General features: G+C 33.4%; 2 protein-coding genes across 4 annotated transcripts in view; one reads left to right on the top strand and one right to left on the bottom strand.

Annotated features, from left to right (window-relative positions):
• Positions 1-1,332: 1,332 nt before the first annotated feature.
• On the top strand, positions 1,333-10,435 carry LOC132545025 (DNA-binding protein P3A2-like). Of its 2 annotated transcripts, none has more exons than XM_060208690.1 (9): positions 1,333-1,395; positions 3,933-4,211; positions 4,472-4,586; positions 4,855-4,990; positions 5,946-6,095; positions 6,546-6,704; positions 6,908-7,168; positions 8,382-8,616; positions 9,176-10,435. In XM_060208690.1, the coding sequence occupies exons 2-9, from the start codon at positions 3,986-3,988 to the stop codon at positions 9,397-9,399; spliced, it is 1,506 nt and encodes a 501-aa protein (XP_060064673.1). In that variant the 5' UTR covers positions 1,333-1,395; positions 3,933-3,985; the 3' UTR covers positions 9,400-10,435. The 2 variants fall into 2 exon arrangements, with proteins under 2 accessions (XP_060064673.1, XP_060064674.1); XM_060208691.1 differs by lacking the exon at positions 1,333-1,395 and adding an exon at positions 1,939-2,018.
• A 3,262-nt stretch (positions 10,436-13,697) lies between these two features.
• LOC132545023 (S-adenosylhomocysteine hydrolase-like protein 1) overlaps positions 13,698-24,623 on the bottom strand; it is a 79,374-nt gene continuing 68,448 nt past the window's right edge. The window contains exons 10-17 of one of the 2 annotated variants that reach the window (XM_060208688.1): positions 24,292-24,380; positions 23,817-23,887; positions 23,406-23,500; positions 23,010-23,108; positions 19,999-20,067; positions 19,629-19,707; positions 18,682-18,802; positions 13,698-17,845 (exon numbers count right to left, since the gene is read on the bottom strand). In XM_060208688.1, the coding sequence (XP_060064671.1) occupies positions 17,839-17,845; positions 18,682-18,802; positions 19,629-19,707; positions 19,999-20,067; positions 23,010-23,108; positions 23,406-23,500; positions 23,817-23,887; positions 24,292-24,380 (630 nt within the window). In that variant the 3' untranslated portion in view covers positions 13,698-17,838. Of the gene's footprint in view, positions 17,846-18,677; positions 18,803-19,628; positions 19,708-19,998; positions 20,068-23,009; positions 23,109-23,405; positions 23,501-23,816; positions 23,888-24,291; positions 24,381-24,623 lie in introns of those variants that run through there. The other variant, XM_060208689.1, reaches the window with a different exon arrangement.

Genomic DNA, 24,623 nt, shown 5'->3' with positions numbered 1-24,623 from the left:
ACAGTATCTAGATCTCTATAAATGAATATACATGAACAAATTAACATATAAAATACATTTTATTTTACATAAATGTGTAGTTCCGGATAACAACATTATCAGTCCGGTTTTTACCTCAGCCTTTTTAAAATGTGGATGTATATCCTGCCTAGAAAATCTTGGGGAATGTGTTTTGGTGAAGTCAAACGCCATCCTTTTGTCGTTCTTTCTAGATGCAGTTAGCGTAGATGGCACTACCGTACCGTTTAAAAGTTTGTATTTGTTTTTGTGTTTTTGTTTTTCTAAATCTTATTGCGATATCCCTTCAATACATTAGCTATAATATATTTGCACGTCACAAATATAACAAACTGTTAAAAAAAACCTTATAATTATGTGGGTTAAGACACTAGGCCCAGTCTAGTGGATAATTCTCTAGATTCAGTTTTTTTTCACTCATCCGTGAAGTCATCGAAGTATCTTTTCGCCATCGTGATCTAACCTTACCCACCTATGACCCATATCTTCTATGCCGTTGATGAGAACAGAGACGTCTCAGTCTTGTGTGACCCTAGCACAGACCGACCTGACAGAGCCACGGACTTTCAATATCACAGACTTTAATATTACTTATAGGTTAGAGACATGTAATAAATAATAAACTTATATGAACCAATCAGAAAATCGTTCAGCTTTAAGCCAACTATTCAAAGAATATTTTCTCCAAATTTCGGGCTGAAAGTGGCATACAGTATCGGGTGGTTTTTCACTGTATAATAGCTTAATTGTGCTTTTTTTTATTTCATAACAATAAAAAAAATGTATTTGTCATAAATGTTAGCAGAAGCAATTTGAAAATTATCAAGCGTTCTACTATGGTCTACTGTTTATCTAAAATAAAGTCAGTTATGTACGTACAGCAAGGCTGCACCTGAAGTTTTCGCGATATTTTTATATATATCGTTACAAAGCGAACAAGGCAGTTTAAAAATTCTGAACATCTGTGAGTCACGTAAAAACTAATTTGGTTACGCTAAAGTGATTTTAACTTATTGATAGAAGTTGTGTATGACTACCGAGTATACATCTTTATAGAATTAAATGACCGGTTTATTTTTTTTTATATGTATATATTATGCATAAGCCCCTTACTCATTATAAAAATATACAATGGGGTTAATATGAGATATGCTAATATCACAATTATGATATAAAATGTGAATAATCTCTTAAATCACTATTAGTATGATGCATGTGTTTCGGTGTCTGTTGTTTGTTGTTTACAAGTGTCAATAATTGAAGGACTAGTCTCCTTCGCGCAAGAATAGTAATAAGGTGTAACAAGGTGCGGAAGTGTTCAGTGGCGGATGAATATTCTTCAATCAGCACGATTGATTTATCCAACTATTTGTGAAGGTTTGTATATATTTTGAAGTTTAAACAACATTTTTTCACTTCTCTGCTTTCGTTCTCGCCATCGAGGTTTTACTTTATCATATTTGAGGTGTTAGAAGATCACAGTTACAGCGCAAGTCACAATTTTATTTACAAAGCAATGCGCATGTCGCGATCGCCATTTTGTTTATGGCTCAAAAACTGATCCCAGGCCTAACGAAGACATAATTCTCCTCGTTTGCTCGATTTTGAGTCGCTCATAGTGCAATCATAATAAATTAGATTATGTCAGCAAGCTAACAACAGAGTGTTTGAAGCCCAAATAACTTCGAATAGTCAAAAATTGACCAACAATCGCACCAATTCCAAACCTGTTCTTCCTCTGATGCTTTGTAACTAGAGGTGCGCGCAAGCCCAAGCGCAGTCGCATTGTTTGTTGTATGATTCCCAACCCTTTGCGCATGTTGACAATCTTTCGCGCAGACGAAGTTGCCCCTGTTCATCGTAAACAAGAAATCTGTCTGTGTCGTTTAATACAACAAGAATCAGTTCGATATGCAATATATTAAGACCCTTGTTTTCCACGCCTGTCTGACCATAGTCCTACCGAAAACTGCAAATATGGCGGCCGCAGGCTCAGAGATGTTAGTTACATTAATGGCATTAATACGCTAACATACACACCCTTACAAAACCTAACGTTTACACTTTTCGTGTCTCCGAATAAAATTATCTTTTTATTTAGCATGCCCTGTAAGTAAAACTCTTATAGGTTTTCACCATGTGGAAACCTCGGCTTCATATATTGACCCATCACCCTCACACCGAGCTTCCAGGTTTCCATGTCAGATTTGTCGTTAAGAGCCAATTATTCTTGGTATATTGTTGATTTCTCAATTATGCATTTGAAAAGGAAAATGCACAGTGATTTTCTGAAGTGGTAAAATAGAATCGGATGAATAGGAATGGGATCTATTTCATTTCTGTTTGTCACCTTGTGTCATGATTTCAACCAGTTGATATATAACCCTGTTCTAATCAATTCAGTTCTCAAGTCAAATAAAGAGATGGTTTTAAAATGCATGTAGAATTTTTGTTGACATTATTCTTGTACAATTTGGTAACATAGAATCTGTGTTTGCCTTCTCATAACCAGCCTTTGGCAAATGATATCTGATGATAAGAAAATATTTAGTTGGAGAAATTTCAAGATAATTAACATCCTGCTAAATTCATGTGTGTTGTGGTTTATTTTCTAGACTTTAGGAGGATACCTAGTTGTATACAGAGGTCTCTTAAAACTAGTTGTAGAAGATGAAAAAATATAAACTATTGGCCTATACCTGTTTTCAGGAGTTGGTACTGTTCTTTTTAATTTGTTTGGCAAATGATGTTAATGTCCATGTACGGTTTATATATATGCAAGTCCAGTAAAAACTTGCTACTGTAGTACTGAGTATGGGAGAAATTCCCTTCTAATAGATCCAATTCTAGCCAATTAAATGAGACCCTAGGTCTGTAACTGTAGTTGACCATACAAGTTCAACCCCTAACACTATCACTGAAAACTGAGGTATTCTTTTTGTATTTATGTTTGGAAGCCTTTAAGATATTGCATCACAAGAACAGCAGATTGACACATGGTATGATTATCCATAAAAATAGTGACCTCTTTGTGGTATTGTACATGCATCAGGCGGGGAAAAATGTTCAACGAGACTGGTTCAAATCCAGGACCCTTCAAACTTGAGAAAAATTCTCTTAACATATTAACATTGAATTACCAGGTCACCTGGGTACATGTAAATATGAATATATTTTGTGCTGGGAAATAGTTCAAATATTTTGTGCTGGGAAGTATTGAACTATTAAAACGATATAATTTAGTATTCTTTCCTAAATATCAGCTGCTTCCTTGTAGTAATGTCAAATTACATTACCATTAGATCAATGATATTTAATAGGTTTGATCCCAAGCATATTAAAAGAAATTTCAGTGTTTTATACTGTACATGCTACCAAACTGCAGTGTCCGTGTAGTTCCTCAGTTTAAGATATTGTACACAGTACATACTAACTGGAGTGTGCACATTTCCGAATTGACTTGGGAAATGTATTAAAAGCAGGCAATTTATTTTGGGAAATCTTTTGCCTTATCAATGTATTGCAGACAGGTACTGATAAGTCATCACTGACCAAATGGGAAAAAATTGTGTGTTAAAAAGTTTGAAAACAGAAGATGCAGTTGTGACTATTTGGTATGACTTTTTGCCTGTGCTGTAATTGTTGTGTTTTGCAACTGCTTTGGATGTTCTTTGAACTGTCAGCCGGTTACCACAATGAGTGTATCATATCAATCTTTTAAAATAACCAGCACACACATTGCCCAAATCCAAATGCATGTGAAAAGACACTCTGTTGTGGAAAAGGAAATAATTAACTGTTTATATGTAGAGTTTATAAATCCCCCCCCCCACAAGGTGTTATTCTTTTTAACTATATAAGTTTATATGAAATTCATCTTCTCCAAGATAAGTATTGCTGTTTATGTTGAACAGGTTTGTAAAGCCAGTATGTGTGAACAGAGGTGAGTTGTTGGCGTTGTACAACAATGAACAATCTCCATGTTACATCGACGGGAGGAATGACAATCTGTAACATGAACAACTCTAACACAGTGACGATTAACACTTCTCACATGAACAGTCACATGAACTCTGGCATGATTAGCGATGACATCAGTGAGCCAAGTTCTCCGGAGAGCTCACAGTTCGATGCCTCTGATCTCCTACGCAATGCGGTCACAGACGATGTAACTGCTCAGCTGGCAGCAGCTGGTAAGCAGTATCTTCATTAACATTTTCACTTTGTTGTTTGAAATCTTATGTTGTAGCAAATTTTTCTGCTTTCTTAATTCATATGTTGGTGAAATCTGTCAGAGAAAACATTTTGTTTTACACAATTATTGTATTAAGCAGTTCTTGCTTAACTTGTGTGAAATTTTAATTGTATGGATAAATATTTTATTTTGTCTTTGCAATGTATCCCTGAAAATAAAACTGGTCAGTACAAGTGTTTCTTGTTGTCTGCGTTACAGGTACTATTGGAATAGCAGCTGCTGCAGCGATTGCCTCCAGTAAGAAACGGAAACATCCACATCATTTTGAAACAAACCCCTCAAAACGGAAACGACAACAAACAAGATTACTAAGGTTTTTCATTTGTTTACATAAAAAGATTTAAGAATGCTTTTTTGGCATTTCCACAGGCATAGGTTATTATTTTATAAAACCGACAAGATAAGAGGATTTATTCTCCAGCAATTTTTTTTGTCTACCTTATCCGCAGTCTGAACTTCAATAAAATCACCTTGCTGTATAAGTTTTATTATTGGATAAGAATGACAAACTATGAAGCAATATATTAATGTCGGTCATAGCATAGCAATTAGCTGCATATTTTTATATTATTATTATTCAGGAAATTGAAGGCTACCATTGATGAATACACAACACGTGTGGGGCAGCAAGCTGTAGTGTTATGTTGTACACCTGGTAAACTCAGTCAGTCTGTCCAGTCCTTCAAAGTGTTTGGATCACAACCATTAGAAAATGTGGTATGTATGTGACAGAAAATATCTGTTATTGTTTTTCTTAAAATTCCTATTGTATTTAGAAATACAAAACTAACAATTGCAGTTAACTTTTATTGCATGAAAGAAAGTAGAGTTGTGTTTCCTGATACAGATGTGATGAGTTCTTACTATGTCTACAAGGTTTAGAAAGTTTAATATAGATCTTGAAAATGTACATATTGTTATGTGCATTTGAGAACATGGTCTAGTAAAATGTCTTGTAGATATTGTAACTTGAAGTCATCCCAAAGCTGATTGTGAAATGCAAATATTTGAATGAAAATCTTATGTATTTTTATAGGACCAATCGTTCAACATCTAAATGAGAAATTTCAGAAGTACAGCGTTAAGGACTGATTTTTGTTTTGTTTTTAAACATGTGATGAAAACATTTTTTCTTTTTTTTTTTTTGAAAAAACTGCCAAATATTTTAGGAAGGAGTAAGCTAGGATTACTGTTGTCAATCTTGTAGCAATATTGAATGAATCTTGAAAAACAAATCATATAAAATTTCATTCTTTCACAATACAATAGTTTTGCTAATGCGTTCCTGCTTATAAAATTGACTGATGTGAATATGCAAAGGCAGCAAATATTTATTTATACTGTACTCACCTTTAGAATCAGTAAAAATTTGAAGGCTAACGTAACCTTTTGTTCACTTAACCTTTTGCTATATATTTCATTTTTTGTTTATGTAGGAGCTATAGAGTATTTTAATGATAGATATCCTGGGTGTGCTTGATACAGACTCATTCTAGGCTGATTGATACAAGTTGACATAGACTCTGATTTTATCATATCATTTAAACGTGCAGAGGAGAGAAGGAGGCAGTCAAATTGGAAACTTTGTATTTCTTGAAGTGTTATTGTCCACCTCTTGCAAATGTTATTAAACTGAGAAAGGGTGTGTAAATGACAGTGTTTCATTTTAAAGCTACGGAGCAACAGAAATGTTGTGATGCAGGAGCTAGAATCTTCTTTAGCAGACCAGGCACCTCCAGCTAATAATGAGAGTACTGGATTACATGAGTTACCTCCCTTAGTTATTGATGGCATTCCAACACCTGTTGACAAAATGACACAGGTAAGCACAGATTGGGAATTATACTTATTTTAGTGATTGTTCGGTTTTGTGAATGTGCTATGATACTACTGTTCAGCAATATTAGTCCTACTTTGTTATCAAAACACAAAGTTGTGTTCTCAACAATATTGTTATGTGTTGAGAAATTTCATTAATCTTTTTTAATTTTCTTGTCAAATAAAAACAAAAAATTTTCAATGGAAGAATTGTTTAAGAATGATATTTAGGATTTTCCTGGCTTAAAAATTCAAATCAGGGGAAGAAACTGTGTTCACTTGTCTGTTATTTGAATAAAACTGAAAACAAGTCTATGTTTTAACAATAACAGAACACTGACTATTACTTAGGTAGAAGCTCAATACTAACATAACCAACTTGCCTTTTAAACATTTCTGTACTAAAAGAATTTTATAATTGAATCTTCACACATTTGTAATTTAAATATTTCAGGCCCAGCTGAGAAACTTTATTCCTGAAATGCTTAAATATTCAACGGGTAGAAGTAAACCAGGATGGGGGAAAGAAGAGAGCAGACCTATCTGGTGGCCAAACGATTTGCCATGGGCTAATGTTCGCAGCGACGCCAGGACAGAGGACGAAAAGAAAAGGGTAATGAAGGGAAATTAATTCAGTGTGGATAAAATTTCTATCTCCTAATGCTGATAATCTGATAATGATTGTTCTAATACCAGAAAGTATTTCAAATTTCTTTCTTTTACAAATTATGCCACAATATGGCTTGATATATATGTTTCTCTGACATTTTAAATTGCATGTGAAATGGTGTTGGATAAATCAACATTCATTTGCAGGTATCATGGACAGATGCCCTTAGAAATATTGTGAAGAATTGTTACAAACATCACGGCAGAGACGACCTACTACAGGTGTTTATGGAGGAGATGCCTGGAATGATGCAGGTGCAGACAGGCACAAACACAGCAGCATTTGGTGGCACCATGGTGCAAACGATTAACAACCCAGATGGCACGGTGTCCATTATACAGATTGAAACAGGCCCACAGTCTGTGGTCACACTTCCAGATGGTACTCAGGCTACTGTTGTACATGCAGTAAGTTCTACAGTTTCATTGTTGATAGGCCTCTGATGTTCTGTTTAAAATGACAAATATATCCAGCAATCTTGTTTAAGTTTCCTTGCACCAGTTACCTATCTTTTAATTTAATTTGTACACTGGTTTGTAAGATACCTGAATTTTCTGACATAGGGAACTGATCAATGATTTTCTAGAGTTAGTCAAAACATTGTAAATGGTTTTATTACTGAGGGATAATTTCATACCACATGCCAAGCCCGAGGTCTACAAAGTCATTCATACCTGTTAATGGTTCGGTTCTCTGCACATGAAGGCTTGGGAATTAAATTCTTCATTAAGTATCAATACTACATTTGTTAAAACTTGATCGATTTGTGATCATGTCTCTGCTTTTGTTTGAAATCAAGACAATTTTTTTTCGTAAAAAGGAAGGGAGGGAGGAGGGATGGGGTGTGTTGGTGGGTCGGGTTTTCCATCTTTTAATATTTTTCAAATTCATACTTATAAGAGGGTCACACTATTACATGTGCCTAACTGTGTGGAGATGTTAGTTCACAGGGAGTAGTCAGGAAAACATATCTTTATCTAAATGTTGTCTTTATGCATTGGAATTTGAATGATATGTCTCTCCTTCATCAGATTCATTTAGACGTCATAGCACATTATAACCATTCCCAATCCAACAGTCATGTATGCCTCGAAAACAGAAGTTAAAATATGGTTTTCGTTTTGTTTTCAAAAAGTAGGAAAGGTAAACATAATACTTGAAAATTTATCTACAAGGGTTCAAAGAGTTAAGTTTGATGTCAGAAATGTTAAAAGTCTGAGTATAATAACTTTACAAACTGCAGTCTAGTTGCAGCAGTCAGTTGTTTTGGTTGAACTACTTGTGAGAAACACAAATGTCCTATTTAGTAGTGTTTGTAACTTAAATTTGTGTTAACAGCATAATTTTCCTTTAATGAAAAACTAATTAGTTCTTCGGCTAGAATATTTTGTGGTTTAACAATATTGTAGAAAAATCTATAAGTAACTTACCTGTGATAACATTTAACCTTTGTAAATTGTCATTGGTAATGCATTTTGAACAGTTACTTAGAAAAACAAATGGCAAAAAAAAATTATTATATATATATACATATATATCAATATCCATGATATTGATTTGTGAAGTTTACATCGCACACAGTTTTTGATATAATAGTTTGTTAATTCTTTGTGTTATCAGATCCAGCAACAGCAGCAACAACAAGGACAACAACATTTAACACAACATGAGGCCACGCAGGCCGTACAGACACTGGCGGAAGTCGCATCCAACCAGAATGACCTATCACAGGCATTAAGTGCACACATGACACCCGTATCTCTAGAGATGAACGCAGAGAGCACTCCTCAGCTCACCACACTTCCCATCAATCAAAATGGACAGATCATCCTGGCTGGGGATGCCCAGATCGGTGGTAAGTGTTAAATCTTTATAGCAATAGGGAGGTATTATTCCAATGTCACTAGCAACATATTCTGACAATACTATATCAATACAGTATGTACAGATCTTTTTACCCGAGACTAATTTGGTTGTTGAGAGCCTTGTATCTGTGAGGATTTAATACAATATGTCAACATGATACAAGGTACAGTTGAAATATAGATTTCTGTGAAGGGTATTTGATATGGAAAGGCTTTATCTATTTACCATTTTTAAGGATGTGAAAATAGATAGATTGAAAGTTATATTAATCGAGAAAACAATTGATGCAAAAATCCTTCTGGGTGATTTTTTTTACAAAGATTGCATTGTAATCATCGGAACATCACACACAAATTGTCATTGGTTGAGGTATAGAAATCTATGTAGTATCATATATACTAACCAATTTTACCAACCTGAACTAAATATTTCATAATAACTGTTCCTGGTCCTCAACCTGACACTTCATTCAATTTTTACTGAAAAATAAAAAATATTGTCTTACTTTTCACAAACAAAATGAACATTGTTTACATGCTGTATTACAGGTATAGTGACCATTCCTGTATCCATGTACCAGACGATGACAGGAGGGTTAACAAATCTGGGAGACACACAGCATGCCGGTCTTATCCAAGGGACAATGTCGCAATTCACAACTGACCGCATCAACACAATGACCACAAACAAAACACATTCTATGGTACCGGACGCCACGCAGGCAGTGGAAGTAATGACCGTTGACCAGCAACAAGTACAGAATCAATCTTAACAGTGTGTCATTGTTATTGGGGAGGGATAATGGGGGTCACTAGTTCCACGCTAGTACCAACTTAAGTCTTAAATATTAATTTTTGTCGAAATTAAAAAAAAAAAACGAGACAAAACTATGATAATGTAAACATTTCGTTTTCTGTCTCGTAGCAATTGAGTGAAAGTCTTTTTCAGATCATGGTTGCCGTTATGTTAACCTCTTTCAGAATCATGGTTTATATATGAAGTGCAACATGTTGACACCATTTTTCTTGGCATTTGTATTTGCTGGTATTTGAATTCTTTAATATATTCTTGTTTTGCTGGAGATATTCAAATCTACCCATCTAGATATCTCTGAGCATTACTGAGTGACTGCTTGTGTTGAGCTAAACTTTAGGTGATGAGAAATTTATTTGTCAAGAAACAAAAAAACAATTATGATAAAGGAAGGCAGTATTTAATGTGATGTATGTAATTTGTGTGAGGAACCTGTAACAAGCTGTAAGTGTTTTTTCTCAGATGAAACTGGTTTGCAATAATAATTTCCTGAAAGGGTTGATATCCTTAGGGATATTCTTGTGAACCATCTCTCCTGCTCCAGGACTGTAAGCTTTATTAAGAGGTACCATCCCTAACATTCAGTTGATAATTTGCATGGATGAGAAACCAAACGATGGATAGAAGGGATTTTTTGAGAGTCTTTAGGTCAAGTGAATGTTTACTGGAATATAATCCTGATATGAAGAGATTAAATTCATTTTGATATAGTACGAGACTTATATCAGATAAACTATTAAACAATAAACAAAACTAGACAAGATACTTTGTTGTATGTATAGAGAGAATACATGAACTTGATTTGAACAATAAGACATATAAATTATATATTTATTTTTTTCTATTGATCAAGAACTGGACCGATTAAACAACACTGGCTTATTGATACAGCTACATTTTGTTAGATATTTTCATTTCTATAAAAAGGGAAAATTGGTTTGTTTTTTATTAGAAAAAAAAAGATGATGTATACCAATCGCTTTATTTGGGATCTGGGATTGGGATTTTTTGAGAGGGTGGGGGTGGGGTGGGGGGGATTGTGAAATTAGATGTTAGAATAAGTGGAGTGTAGAATTTGAAATCTGTCTCATTTATACCACCTTACCACCGTCAGATAATGTAAAATTAGACTTAATAGTCGTTCTTTGTAATCAACAAACATGGTCAAACACAGTGACATGTATTTCCTATGTTAGAATGATACTCGTTGTATTTAAGGCATCGAAGCAGTTTTTTTTCTGTTGATTTTTTTTTGTTTGTCATTTGAATCCATATTTAAATAAAAATCAATGACAGCTGTGAGGATAGTTACAAAATTTCTATTCTACAAATGTTGTTTATTTATGTGTAAAGCTAGAATTTGTCAGTGATCATAACTGTGTTGTTTTAGTATTTATTGAATTATACACTTTACAAATTGTATACCTACTTTGAATAACTGAGACCTTCCTCATATATTAACCAGTATGGCTAAGCTGTATCTGGTGTGTGATGCTTTACACCAGTAATTTATACATTTTTATTATCAATTGTTGGTTTTCAGTGAATTCTTATCAGCCTGAACATTTTAAAAGCAATTCCTATACCTCCTGGAACTGGCCTTTCTTAATTGGTAAATGCTGAAATAGTTCAATATGAGAATGTTATATGGTATGAAAAAATATAATTTATGTCGGTCTAACTAATGGCTTTGCTAGTCTTTGAGGTCTATATCTAGATAACAATGGAATTTAGTGTGCTATTGTTGTTCGTGTGAAGATTGAAATAAGAAAAAATTGAAACAATCCTTATCTTGTATTAAGATATCATTTCACCTTGTTTTACATCAGCATAATCATTCATTATTTATTGTTGGCTTATACATTGTAGTAATATTTGTGACAACAAAAAATATTTTGCAAGTACTTTTTTTTGCTTTTCAATTTTGCACCTCTTTAAATAATAAATGAAGAAGATGTGCTGTTTTAACACTGTCTGAAAAGTTTGCTTGGAGATTTTAAGATATTATTTTGATTTTCCCCAAGGTACAAATTATTAACTTTTCTGTTCCTATAATCTCCCTTATATTGCTTCTTGCTGTAATCTAAATCACATCCAGTACTGAACTTCTACAATAGAGCTACAACTCTGAATTAATGAATTGGTGCATGAGAAATGTCAGTGTCAGTGTTTTTGGAGAAAATGATAATCATGATTTCGGAAATTTGAAAAATAAATGAAATTTTCAGTAGGATTTTATTTTTTTTTTAATTATTTGAAATACAGCCCTCATATATAAATTTTTTTCCAGAATTTTATTGATACAAGAATTTATGATTTTGAATTATGTTGATCATGTCTCCTGGGGAAACTTTTTACAAACTGTAGCAGGATCAAGCTGGAAACATATACTGATGAGAGAGTACTGTTTAAACATGTCCTGTGTTATCATTTGCTATAGTTGGTGCAGTAATGGTTTAATTGATGCAGTAAGTTTACAACACTTAAAAATGTTGTATGAAAAAACAGTATGGCAATAATAAATGTCTATAGTTGTTTTGTGTCAGGGATAAAAGCAGCCTGTAAACCAGTGTATTGGTCATTGTCTGTTTTTTGTTGACAAGAAAACTGAAATGTTGTAAACAACAAAATGAGACTGAGATGTATGGCAGTGCTGCTGGTCTGTTCACACTTAATACACATTCCTCTGCTGTCAAAAATCAGGGTTTTTTTAAGAGCAATCCGCAATCTGTCACTGACATGATTAATAGTAAATCTAGTGTCTGTTGATGGTGTCATCATAATCACAAATTACTCTTTATAAATTCTAATAAGTAACAAGGGAGATAATAACGATATATAATGATGAATTTTCATAACCAAGCCAAGTTCCTAACTAAGCCCAGAGAATTGGAGGAACAGATTCTTTCACACAAGAAGGTATATATAGAAAAGAAAATGTTTCATGTTTTTTGGATACACATTATGCGTGAAATGATGAAACCAATTTAAAATAAAAGCAAGCAATCATTTATACAGGTGCTTCCCTCATGATAAATTGTGTAATAGCTGATTTTTAAAAATCCATAGTTTAACAGACGTAAGAAAATATTTGTAGCAATTAGCTTGTCTGTTAATACAGGTTTGTACTGGTTGTACTCATTTCCCACACCTATCTATTGTTTACGCTTGTAACCCATAATTACCTACAAAAATGTAATTCTGACTTGGCAAACAGTTGCATAGCTTTGTTAACTCGCTTTGTCCATTATGTGTTTTTAGCCAAGTAAAGTTCATAGTAGTTTCTCAGATTTGATACATGGTTATTTACACTATATTCCCTTTCATAGATCTGATCACTCTAAAAAGATATTGATGATAAATATAGGAACAACGGTAACACTACAATATCAAACAACTCCTTATGTCAGACTTCTTGGTTTCAATCATTTTGATTCTAGCAAGTTTTTCAATTTCAGTTGAATCCTGTTCTTTATAAATGCATTGGACATAATATGTGAATGATGTGGATATTTACCTGGTTATAAAGCACTGGTATTCACCGCAATTACAGAGATTTGAACTGTGCTATGTAAACGGTTCGTGTCTGTTAAATGTTCAGTACTTAGTTGTTTAAACGTTGTCTGGTGATAGCCCTCCCAGGAACAGATGTGATGTGAAAATTGTATTATATAAATTAATCTTTTATAAATGTTCAATAAATATGAAATAATTCTTCGTCACTCTCCTGTTTTTATTAGCCCACCATCTAATAGATGGTGGGTTATTCAAATCGCCCTGCGTCCGTGGTCCGTCCGTAAACAATTCTTGTTACCGCTATTTCTGGAAAAGTACTGGATGGATCTTTCTCAAATTTCACATGCAGTTTCCCCTTGGTACCTAGTTGTGCATTGTACCTTTTTTGGACTGATTCGAATTCAAGATGGCCGACAGGCAGCCATCTTGGATTTTGGAAGTAAAAGTTTGTTACTGCTACTTCTTGGAAAGTACTGGATGGATCTTTCTCAAATTTCATATGCAGTTTCCCCTTAGTCCCTAGTTGTGCATTGTACCTTTTTTGGACTGATTCGAATTCAAGATGGCTGACAGGTGGCCATCTTGGATTTTGGAAGTAAAAGTTTGTTACCACTATTTCTTGGAAAGTACTCTTATTTTACTGATAAAACCTTAGGTGGTTTTAGGTTGCAAAAACGTAATGTTTCCACCTGTTTTTGCATTCAGTAAAATAAAAGCAAACATAATCAAAACAAACAGATATTTTATTGCTAAAGATTTTTTATTCTTTCCATATTTTTATGAAAGTATTCCTCATTTTGGAGTGACTGACCATGTCATCATTCTAAATTAACCTCCAAAACGAGTTCATATGAAACGACCACACTCATAGGCCATGATCGGTGACTAGTAGAAATTGGAACCAATCAGATTCAATGTAACAACTAAATGATTGGCCCAATATACATCAAATGCAGTTAGGAAATGTAAATTTTAACAATTCTCATTGCTGTTTTAACAAATCTGAATTTGGAATCAATTTAAAACTTTTGCATCAGCTGATGAGATCTAGGTTACGAAATTGACACCAAAAAACAGTTGATTGAACAAAATGACAAAAATAACACTCAGCTATTGACAAACGTTAACTGACTATGGATATTAATATTTTACAGGTGATATTCTGCCAAAACAGCTAGGTAACAAAATAATATGGCTTCTGGGCAGTCTTAAAAATCTCACTGGGAAAAAAACCATGATTACGAAGTTTCCGAATCACGGAAAGAGCATCAGTAAAGGGTCTATAACAAATACACCTCAGCTGACTGCCTCAAATAATGTACAGAAGTAGTCGGAACTGAATTTGAGTCATCATGGCTAATTATGTAAACAAAGGAGAATTTTTTAAGATTTTTTGTAAGTACATTACAAACCCCATGAATTGGCTACAAATTGACCTTGACCTTTTAGAAGTAAATATGCATGAGTGTTGTGTGATATGCTATCTAGTTATGATTCATGCACACACACAAATCTCATTTTTCACTAAAAGGGTTGAAAATGTTTCTGAAAGATAAATTATTTTCTTTTTTTTTTTTTTTACTCAAAAAAGATTAAAAGGTGGGAGTAATGCAGAGAGGAAGCTGACTCCCACAGAAATGATCTGAATGTATCCTTGTGTCATCTCCAGCCAACGACAAGTGTCTAGTACAGATAGTGAACCAGCTGTGCTTTTCTGATAAAACAAAAAAAGGTTAACAGTCACAACGTCCTGACAACCTACTCTCGAATATACTACACATAAAGGAGCACTTATTACCAACAAATGTCAACATGCTAGCATGAATATTTCTCTTGAGTACATGCCTAGAACTACCATATGCAATCATTTCCCATAATTTATTTACAGATAAACAAACTAGTACATGTATATACATATAGGTATATATAATTTTATCTAGAAAATTTCTCCCGATCTTACACTCTGAAACATTTACAAAATGTACATATTAATCCATTTTTATACATCTGTTTTATTTTTCTTAAATAGGCAATAAATATATTTTTTACTTAATATTGATATAATCTTTTGATAAAACCTGAGATTTCACTGTAATCCAAGATCAGAAATACAAACCAGACGTTTATCTTTAACAAATGTAACAATGTTAGAAACACACATCATCCAGAGTCCATTCTCAAACTGATTTTTTTACATGTTATTATTATCACAATCATAAACACAAGCAGAAACGAAGAATCCCAAAAAATAAACTAAAAATAAAGACATTTTTTTAAATATTTTGTGTGGTATTTAAAAAACCTTTTTTGACTTTTTGCATACAAATGGAAAATATAACATTACCGTTCAATCCCCTTTTCAGTTTCCCCATAGTTTAACAAATAAAAAAAAATTTAAAGGGACATAACTCTATCATCACTGGTCTCTGCCATGAATCATGATTGAAACAGCTGTTTGTAAATATTGCAAATCTGAAAAAAAGCCATATCATTGATTAAAAAGTCAACAATATTTTCTCTCAAAATTTGTATATGAAATAAACTTTCACTACTTCCTGTACAGAAATGCAGACATACTAACATAAAAGACGGACATTTCAAAGTCACCTAATAGTACAAAGTAACCAACTTCAAAAATCAATTAATTTCAAAAAATTTATACATCAACATCATTTCATTTTATCACAAATCTCATACATCTACTAGCACCTAGGTATGTAAAGAAACAGACATAAAATACCAAACTGATTATATCTAGCGACTTGGTAGTTACAATATTGATGTTTTAAGATATGATTCATCTGTATTTGTCAAGAGGATCCAACATTTTTTTAAATTTTGAAACAAGGTATCAGAGAAAATTCATCAATATTTTTGTACACATATATTGGAATTATATTTGTTTTTTGGAAACACGAAGAAGATGATTGAAATTTAAATTTGATAGAAAATTAATCAAAATCTAGCAAAAATTATTCCATGGTAAGATGTACTCTCATCAGTAGACTAAAATCTCTGCACATATTTACCAAGAAAATAACACATGTATATGGGAAAAACATTATATGAATAGTAAAATTTAGTAGAAAATAAATCCAGGTTGGGAGTGCCTAGTATGACCTGTACTACAGAGCCTTTCAAATAAATTTGGTTTTTAAATAAAGACTAAAATTCTATAAACTATAGAAAAATGTCTCTCGTGATGTAACACCAAGTCACTATCTTATCAATGTGTGAAAGAAGTTTTAAACACTAAAATGATCAAACTACAGCTTGTCAGTGATTTCTCATCTCTTTAATACCATCCTTCTCAAATCTGATCATTCAAACTCAGAAAGATGAAAATACATTACCATAGTATCAATCAGTATTTTTCCTAAACTGATGTCATTTGGAATTGAATCAAAGATGAAAGGAGTCATTTTCATGCTTCCAATATTTCAGGAATTTAAAAAATGCCTGATTTCAGCTCTGATCTGTTTCTAAATCTGATGATTTGTAAGTAAGTGAAAGCCACATATTGAAGTACGTTTTATAACAGGGAACTTCTAATATTAGCCAAGTGAAAATTTACTAACTACAAATACCAGTATATCATTGACAGACAAATTGTTAATTCTGTAATATGTATCAACACTAACTTTGATACAATCCATGTCAACGCCCATTTCTCAAAACATGTTACTTATTAAGTATATATATACACAACTGTGGGCTTCATGTGTTAAGTAAAAATCATGATTTTTTTTCAATGTACAGAATAACAAAATACTAATCCATCACCTAAATAATCAATAACACCATATTTTTCTTATCTTATAAAGCTACACTCTACAAAAGAATATAATAATAGTTGCTATTATAATCTGTTGTCCCAATGTCAAAGTGCTAGTTAACAGACATCTGTTTGATTTCAGTTGTTGTTTAAACATTAATTTGTTTATTTGTTTATCCTTTTGATCTAATCTAGGTTTTGAAGAACAGATAAACCTTTATTTATTATCCAAAAGTGTTTTTTTTATCTATCATGTAACTTTATTGTTTAAGTAGAAATGACATTGGCAAGAGGAGTATTACATTTCACTTCCTAAGACTTTCAATGGGATTGGGATTAGCTGAGTGAAAAAAAAATTATTCAGTATTTAGGTATTTCAAAGTTAACAATATTTCAGGTTTCCTAAATGACTGATTGGCAGGGAAACCATTACTAAATAGGGTAAAGTATAATTCTGATGTAGTTTCACATGAAATTCATGAGAAGGGAGATAAACAATTTTTGAGTGATATATCATTATTTCATAAGAACGGAAAAATAATGATTGTTTTAAACTTCAGATGTTTGATCAATTTTGATTAAAAATTTTGGAAGGGTTGTCTAGTTTTCCATATCACAGCTAACTGAAATCTCTACCTTGACACCCAACAAGAATAAAAATTATTTCAAAAAATGACATATTTCCCTTTCAACAAGTCTGCTTGTAAATAAATATCATTTCAAAAATTACCTCTGCCAACATGAACAGAAATCTTAAGGAAATTACGATAAGAATAATAGACACTCCACTATCATACCTTTAAAATTCAGATTCTAGGAAACACATACACATTTCATTATCTATTAGACAACCTCAAATAATTCATATCAGATTACAAACAAAATAAACAATATTATTCTAAATCACGTTGTTCATTAAAAATCATATTAACAGGCTCTTCTTGTGTGGGTGTCCACAAATTTACAGTGTAACCATGACAACAGTAACCAATAAATCTATTTCCTTGTATCACTGTAGTCCTGGTTACTTGGAATGCCCACTTCCTGTTGTTTGATTATGACGGGTTGTCCTGGAGTCATGGAATGGTGGTGAGGTGGCATAGGATCTCAGTATCTGTAAGACACCACAGATATACAGATTAAAAACAATAGATATCTCATACCCAAGTTACAATGATGTAATGAATACAGAACAGGTTTACAGTCAGATACTTGAAGTTAAGATTTTGTTTTAACAGGTTTTACGCCCACTATTTCACCTTTCGGCCTTACAGAAAAGTTCAGATTAAGATGTCTGCACCTTTGAAACTGTACATGAAAATTACGTTTCACTGAAAATTTGTATCGCAGTAGTCTTAATGGATCTCCAAATATTGATACAGGCCCCAAAAGGCACATTCGTGTCTTATCAGAGATCAATACAAAATCTATAAACTCAAATGAACAATTCAATTAAAATTAAACCAATAGTGGAAAAAAATACTCTAATTTTCATCAGTCCAGACATCGACTTCATTTGCCTACAGGTGTTTAATGTACACTTAAAGTTCATTAGGCATACAGACAAATGGGAGACATGTTTTCATGTAAACTACCTAAGGGAGATAACTGACAATGGTTGATATTGTTTTCATCTTTTGTGGAATATTCAATTTCCTTCCTTCTAAGAATTTCCTTTTTTTGTATCTATGTCTCTTAGAAACTGTTCTTTTGATTGACTCTCTCGTCACGATGAGACAAAACTTGTGTCTACATTTCCGGCATTTTTATTGGTAAACAACATCTACAATGATGGAATTGAAAGCAAAAAGAGAAAACATTATTCTCAACAGTTTAGATAATCCAGCATCACAGACTTTCTTATCACTTTTAATTATTCATATAGTAGACAGTAATATTAAAGAATATAATCCTTTTACACAAACAAATATCTCAATTAGTGGAAATTACCTGTAGTAATTTGGCTTGAATGGTCCGGTCTTGTTGAGTCCCAGATACTTTGCTTGTTCATCATTGAGTTCTGTCAAGTGGGCGTCAAACGTTGGTAAATGTAGACTGGCCACATACTCATCTGTAAATACCAACACATACAAATTATAAGTTACGAACCACGGGCGACATGATGATAGTATGCTAACACATGATAAATGACGGACTATGGGCGACATGATGATAGTATGCTAACATCTACTTACTGCCAACTGGTGTATAAACTACCAAATATTCCTTAGTGAAATACATCCATTAATACATTGTAAAATTTTGTATTTTTTTTCAAATTTTGTTACATCTTTCCCCCCACCCCCCATATTTTTTTTATTCTTTATGTGTGCTTACTCTTTCCAATATCTTTCAAACCAAGTATAAAGTAGTTTTGCATGATCGCCTGATTTTTTTTATAAATTCTTTTTTTCAGTTGTCTCTTTCATCAAACCCACTCAATCTAAATTTTCTTGGACTGATTCTTTCAGGGTCTTTTGCACTGATTTTTTTGATAAGGACTTTCCCCTGTTCTCATTTTCTAGTATTTAATAGTGAAGGTTTTATTCTGTGCTGCCATTGGCTCAAAATTGTCTGTTTTTAATGTAATCTGTGTTCTTTCTAAAACAAACCATATATAATTTTGAGCCACTGGCAGCACAGAATAAAACCTTCACTATTAAGTTAAACATCAAATAAGGTAGTACGGTGTAAAAACCAAATAAGGTAGTACGGGTGTTAAAAACCAAATAAGGTAGTATGGGTGTTAAAACCAAAGTTACTTACAGAGAAAGAGCTACAGGTTCTCTCAAAGGGAATTAACTCAGAATAAATAGTTTCTCCAGTGCTTCACACATTTAGTTTGAATATTGCTGTCATTTTTTAAATGATCTTCATCTGAAGACTGACTGACTTACCCATTTTCTTTGGTAGGAGGTAGACATCTTGCTTGTACCTGCCAGCAGGAGCATTATACAGCTCTATCAATGCTAGTGCCTAAAACATATGTGAAATTCATATACATTGTATTTATCTAGTTATTTAGGATAAATTCAGATGAGAGTTAGAATCAGAAAATTGATTCTTGTATGTGATGTTCATTTACTACACCTCTGAGAACAGATGTTTAAAAATATTTGCCTACAAAAAGAAAATCATAATATTTTCTTAGAAAGTCTGAATTTCCCTGAACACTAATATTTCATGTCTGACAGAGTAAGAACAAAGGTGAACTAACAGGTGTTCACTCCTTGAACAAAACACCTGTCCTCTACTTTGTTGACTTACCTGAGTTCCAGCTGTGATGGACACCACAAATGATGGAACACTGGAGCAACTCAGATTCACAAGGCGACCCTAAAAACAAAAGTAATCATTTCACAAGGTGACCCTTAATACAAAAGTAATCATTTCACAAGGCGACCCTTAATACAAAAGTTCATTTCACAAGGCGACCCTTAATACAACAGTTCATTTCACAAGGCGACCCTTAATATCAAAAGTAATCACTTCACAAGGCGACCCTTAATACAAAAGTAATCATTTCACAAGGCGACCCTAAATACAAAAGTTATCATTTCACAAGGCGACCCTTAATACAAAAGTAATCATTTCACAAGGCGACCCTTAATACAAAAGTTATCATTTCACAAGGCGACCCTTAATACAAAAGTAATCATTTCACAAGGCGACCCTTAATACAAAAGTTATCATTTCACAAGGCGACCCTTAATACAAAAGTAATCATTTCACAAGGCGACCCTTAATACAAAAGTTATCATTTCACAAGGCGACCCTTAATACAAAAGTAATCATTTCACAAGGCGACCCTTAATACAAAAGTAATCATTTCACAAGGCGACCCTTAATACAAAAGTAATCATTTCACAAGGCGACCCTTAATACAAAAGTAATCATTTCACAAGGCGACCCTTAATACAAGAGTTCATTTCACAAGGCGACCCTTAATACAAGAGTTCATTTCACAAGGCGACCCTTAATACAAAAGTAATCATTTCACAAGGCGACCCTTAATACAAAAGTAATCATTTCACAAGGCGACCCTTAATACAAAAGTTATCATTTCACAAGGCGACCCTAAATACAAAAGTTATCATTTCACAAGGCGACCCTTAATACAAAAGTAATCATTTCACAAGGCGACCCTTAATACAAAAGTAATCATTTCACAAGGCGACCCTTAATACAAAAGTAATCACTTCACAAGGCGACCCTTAATACAAAAGTTCATTTCACAAGGCGACCCTTAATATCAAAGTAATCATTTCACAAGGCGACCCTTAATATCAAAAGTAATCACTTCACAAGGTGACCCTTAATACAAAAGTAATCACTTCACAAGGCGACCCTTAATACAAAAGTTCATTTCACAAGGTGACCCTAAATACAAAAGTAATCATTTCACAAGGCGACCCTTAATACAAAAGTTCATTTCACAAGGCGACCCTAAATACAAAAGTAATCACTTCACAAGGCGACCCTTAATATCAAAGTAATCATTTCACAAGGCGACCCTTACAAGGCGACCCTTAATACAAAAGTTCATTTCACAAGGTGACCCTTAATACAAAAGTAATCATTTCACAAGGCGACCCTTAATACAAAAGTAATCACTTCACAAGGCGACCCTTAATACAAAAGTAATCATTTCACAAGGCGACCCTTAATACAAAAGTAATCATTTCACAAGGCGACCCTTAATACAAAAGTTCATTTCACAAGGCGACCCTTAATACAAGAGTTCATTTCACAAGGCAACCCTTAATACAAAAGTAATCATTTCACAAGGCGACCCTTAATACAAAAGTAATCACTTCACAAGGCGACCCTTAATACAAAAGTAATCATTTCACAAGGCGACCCTTAATACAAGAGTTCATTTCACAAGGCGACCCTTAATACAAAAGTAATCACTTCACAAGGCGACCCTTAATACAAAAGTGATCACTTCACAAGGCGACCCTTAATACAAAAGTAATCATTTCACAAGGCGACCCTTAATACAAAAGTGATCACTTCACAAGGCGACCCTTAATACAAAAGTGATCACTTCACAAGGCGACCCTTAATACAAAAGTTCATTTCACAAGGCGACCCTTAATACAAAAGTTCATTTCACAAGGCGACCCTTAATACAAAAGTTCATTTCACAAGGCGACCCTTAATACAAGAGTAATCATTTCACAAGGCGACCCTTAATACAAGAGTAATCATTTCACAAGGCGACCCTTAATACAAGAGTTCATTTCACAAGGCGACCCTTAATACAAAAGTGATCACTTCACAAGGCGACCCTTAATACAAAAGTATCATTTCACAAGGCGACCCTTAATACAAAAGTAATCATTTCACAAGGCGACCCTTAATACAAAAGTGATCATTTCACAAGGCGACCCTTAATACAAAAGTAATCATTTCACAAGGCGACCCTTAATACAAAAGTAATCATTTCACAAGGCGACCCTTAATACAAAAGTAATCATTTCACAAGGCGACCCTTAATACAAAAGTGATCACTTCACAAGGCGACCCTTAATACAAAAGTATCATTTCACAAGGCGACCCTTAATACAAAAGTAATCATTTCACAAGGCGACCCTTAATACAAAAGTAATCATTTCACAAGGTGACCCTTAATACAAAAGAAGTCATTTGACCAATACATAAATAATTTGAAGGAATCACAGAGTACCACTGAATCCTTACTGATATAATGATTAATATCATTCTAATGATTTCTAAAACTGAGATTTTCTAAAATATCATGACAAACTACAACCCTCCAATTAATGATACTTTTCTAATCTAATTATACCTAAATCATCTTAAAATGACCAGAATTTTCCAATAATTCAATAAAACCAACATTTTAAATTTCCAGAATAAAAAATATATCAGAAAATGTAAGCCAAGCAGATACATATCTCATCTACAAACTTTTCCTATTTCTCTGTTAATCTACTGTAATACTATACAGCATATCATCAAAGTAAACACAGCTTATGAATATTCATGATCAGGACCATCAGCTGCTCAAAAATGGCATTGACTACAACATGGTGTGAGAAGTTTACATAAGGATCATCAACTGCCCGCTCCAAAGAAATGGAGTTGATTTATGCAAGGATATAAAGATTTATGTTAAAGATCATCAGCTGCTACATAGGAAGGAAATAAGTGACTGGAATTGGGGATGAAGATTTATGGAAAATTTAGGATAAAGACCATCACCAGCTCTAAAGAACTGAGTTAAATAAAAACTTGTGTTCACCACATACCTCAGCCAGAAGGATGATTCTCTTGCCATCAGGCCAAATGATGTGATCCACTTGTGACCTTACTTTCTCCCAGGTCAGGTCTGGGGTTCTCAGACTTCCCTGAAACAACAACAATTCATATTAAGCTATGTAAAATTCTTTGCCATAAAAAGACAGTCCTCATTTTTCAAGTCCAACTGATTTTGATTTTTAAAATCAGCATCAAGATCAGTTGTACCTCCCTTACATTTGGGTATGATAGTGAAGCACTTTTCTGGGATGAGATCAGAACCAGTTTGAGGAGAATTTCGAATCAAACTTGGTGTGACTTACATATCTAAATCATTAACTATATTCAAAGTAAATCTGATTTATCAGTAAAATAGAAGATATTAATTAGCTACGGCCAAAACTCACCACATCGATTTCTGTGTTAGAGTGACCCATGTTACATACAATACAGCCGGTCTTCATGCGATCCATAAAACTACGTGTGACCACATTCTTATTTCCTGAAAAATATAGAATAATTGGTGAGATTTCTGTTGGGAATTTTTGTCCAAAGATATAAAAATCATGACAAAGTCAGTCAAAATTCTAGATTTTTAAAACTCAAAATTCTGTGACTAAATATATCGTCCTTCTGTGGTATAATTTGGTAAAATGGGCATTTTTTCAAATTTTCTTTAAAACATAAAACCTAAAAAGTTGCACCACACCTTCCTAAACTGTCACTATAACAACACCATGTCATATGACATTAAATTACTTTAAATTTACACATCAAATCAGAATGAAAACATGGAGCTATTAAGTTAAACCTCTCACCTGAGCATGTGATGAGAATGTCAACTTGTCTGACAACCTCCTCCAGCCTTACCACACGGAAGCCGTCCATGCTGTCAACAAATACACACATACATCATGTCTATACCGTGAAATCATTCATTGATCAATAAACATTTTGGGAAAATCAACCACATTTGAGTCCTCAACAACATCTAATTTACAGGAGTTACAAACTAATATCAGAAATATCTTTTTCATTTTCTGGATTATAAGTATAGATATATGAGGTTTAACATTACAATGAAGCCCAACTTTTCCTTGTTACTTTTGACCTATTGGCAAAACAGCACAAGTTTAAATGTGAAGAAAATTTCAGTATGGTGATGATATTGTTATGTTGTATTGGATTATCAAAATAAAATCTTGACCTCCGAGGAGAATGATGATGGTGATGCTATTTAGAATTGGACGGTGAGGACATAAATACTGAGATCATGGAGTCTGGGTTACCTACCAGGCCTGGAGGGCACAGATTGGATCAATTTCTGTTACCATTACACTACAACCAAGTCCCTTCAGGGCCGAGGCACAACCTTTACCAACCTGGAATGATGAGTTCACAAAAAATGTGAGTCCACAAAAAATGGAGAGATTTTTCTTGTACAAAATACACTTGCCTATAAAAATGTTGTAAAACAAATGAAACAGTTCCTCAACATACTACATATATAACACAGGACAGCCATTTAAAACTCTTTATGTTGATGTCTGTTTTCATACAAGAAAGGATACCATGGTAATGTATCAAATATAATCTTAGAAAGTGATAGAAAATATTTAAGTTTC

The sequence above is a fragment of the Ylistrum balloti genome, unplaced genomic scaffold (genome assembly GCF_031769215.1).
Source record: "Ylistrum balloti isolate Yb309-2 unplaced genomic scaffold, AGI_CSIRO_Ybal_v1 Utg369820, whole genome shotgun sequence".
Taxonomy (NCBI): Eukaryota; Metazoa; Mollusca; class Bivalvia; order Pectinida; family Pectinidae; genus Ylistrum; species Ylistrum balloti.
Note: the sequence above shows the minus strand (reverse complement) of the source record. Positions and strands in the feature narration are given on the sequence as shown.

Excerpts from the sequence above, each read along its gene's own strand:
- LOC132545025 (XM_060208690.1), top strand. The coding sequence starts at position 3,986 with ATGAACAATCTCCATGTTACATCGACGGGAGGAATGACAATCTGTAAC. Across the intron at positions 4,212-4,471 it reads TGCTCAGCTGGCAGCAGCTG|GTACTATTGGAATAGCAGCT; the intron begins GTAAGCAGTATC and ends TCTGCGTTACAG. Across the intron at positions 4,991-5,945 it reads CACAACCATTAGAAAATGTG|CTACGGAGCAACAGAAATGT; the intron begins GTATGTATGTGA and ends TTCATTTTAAAG.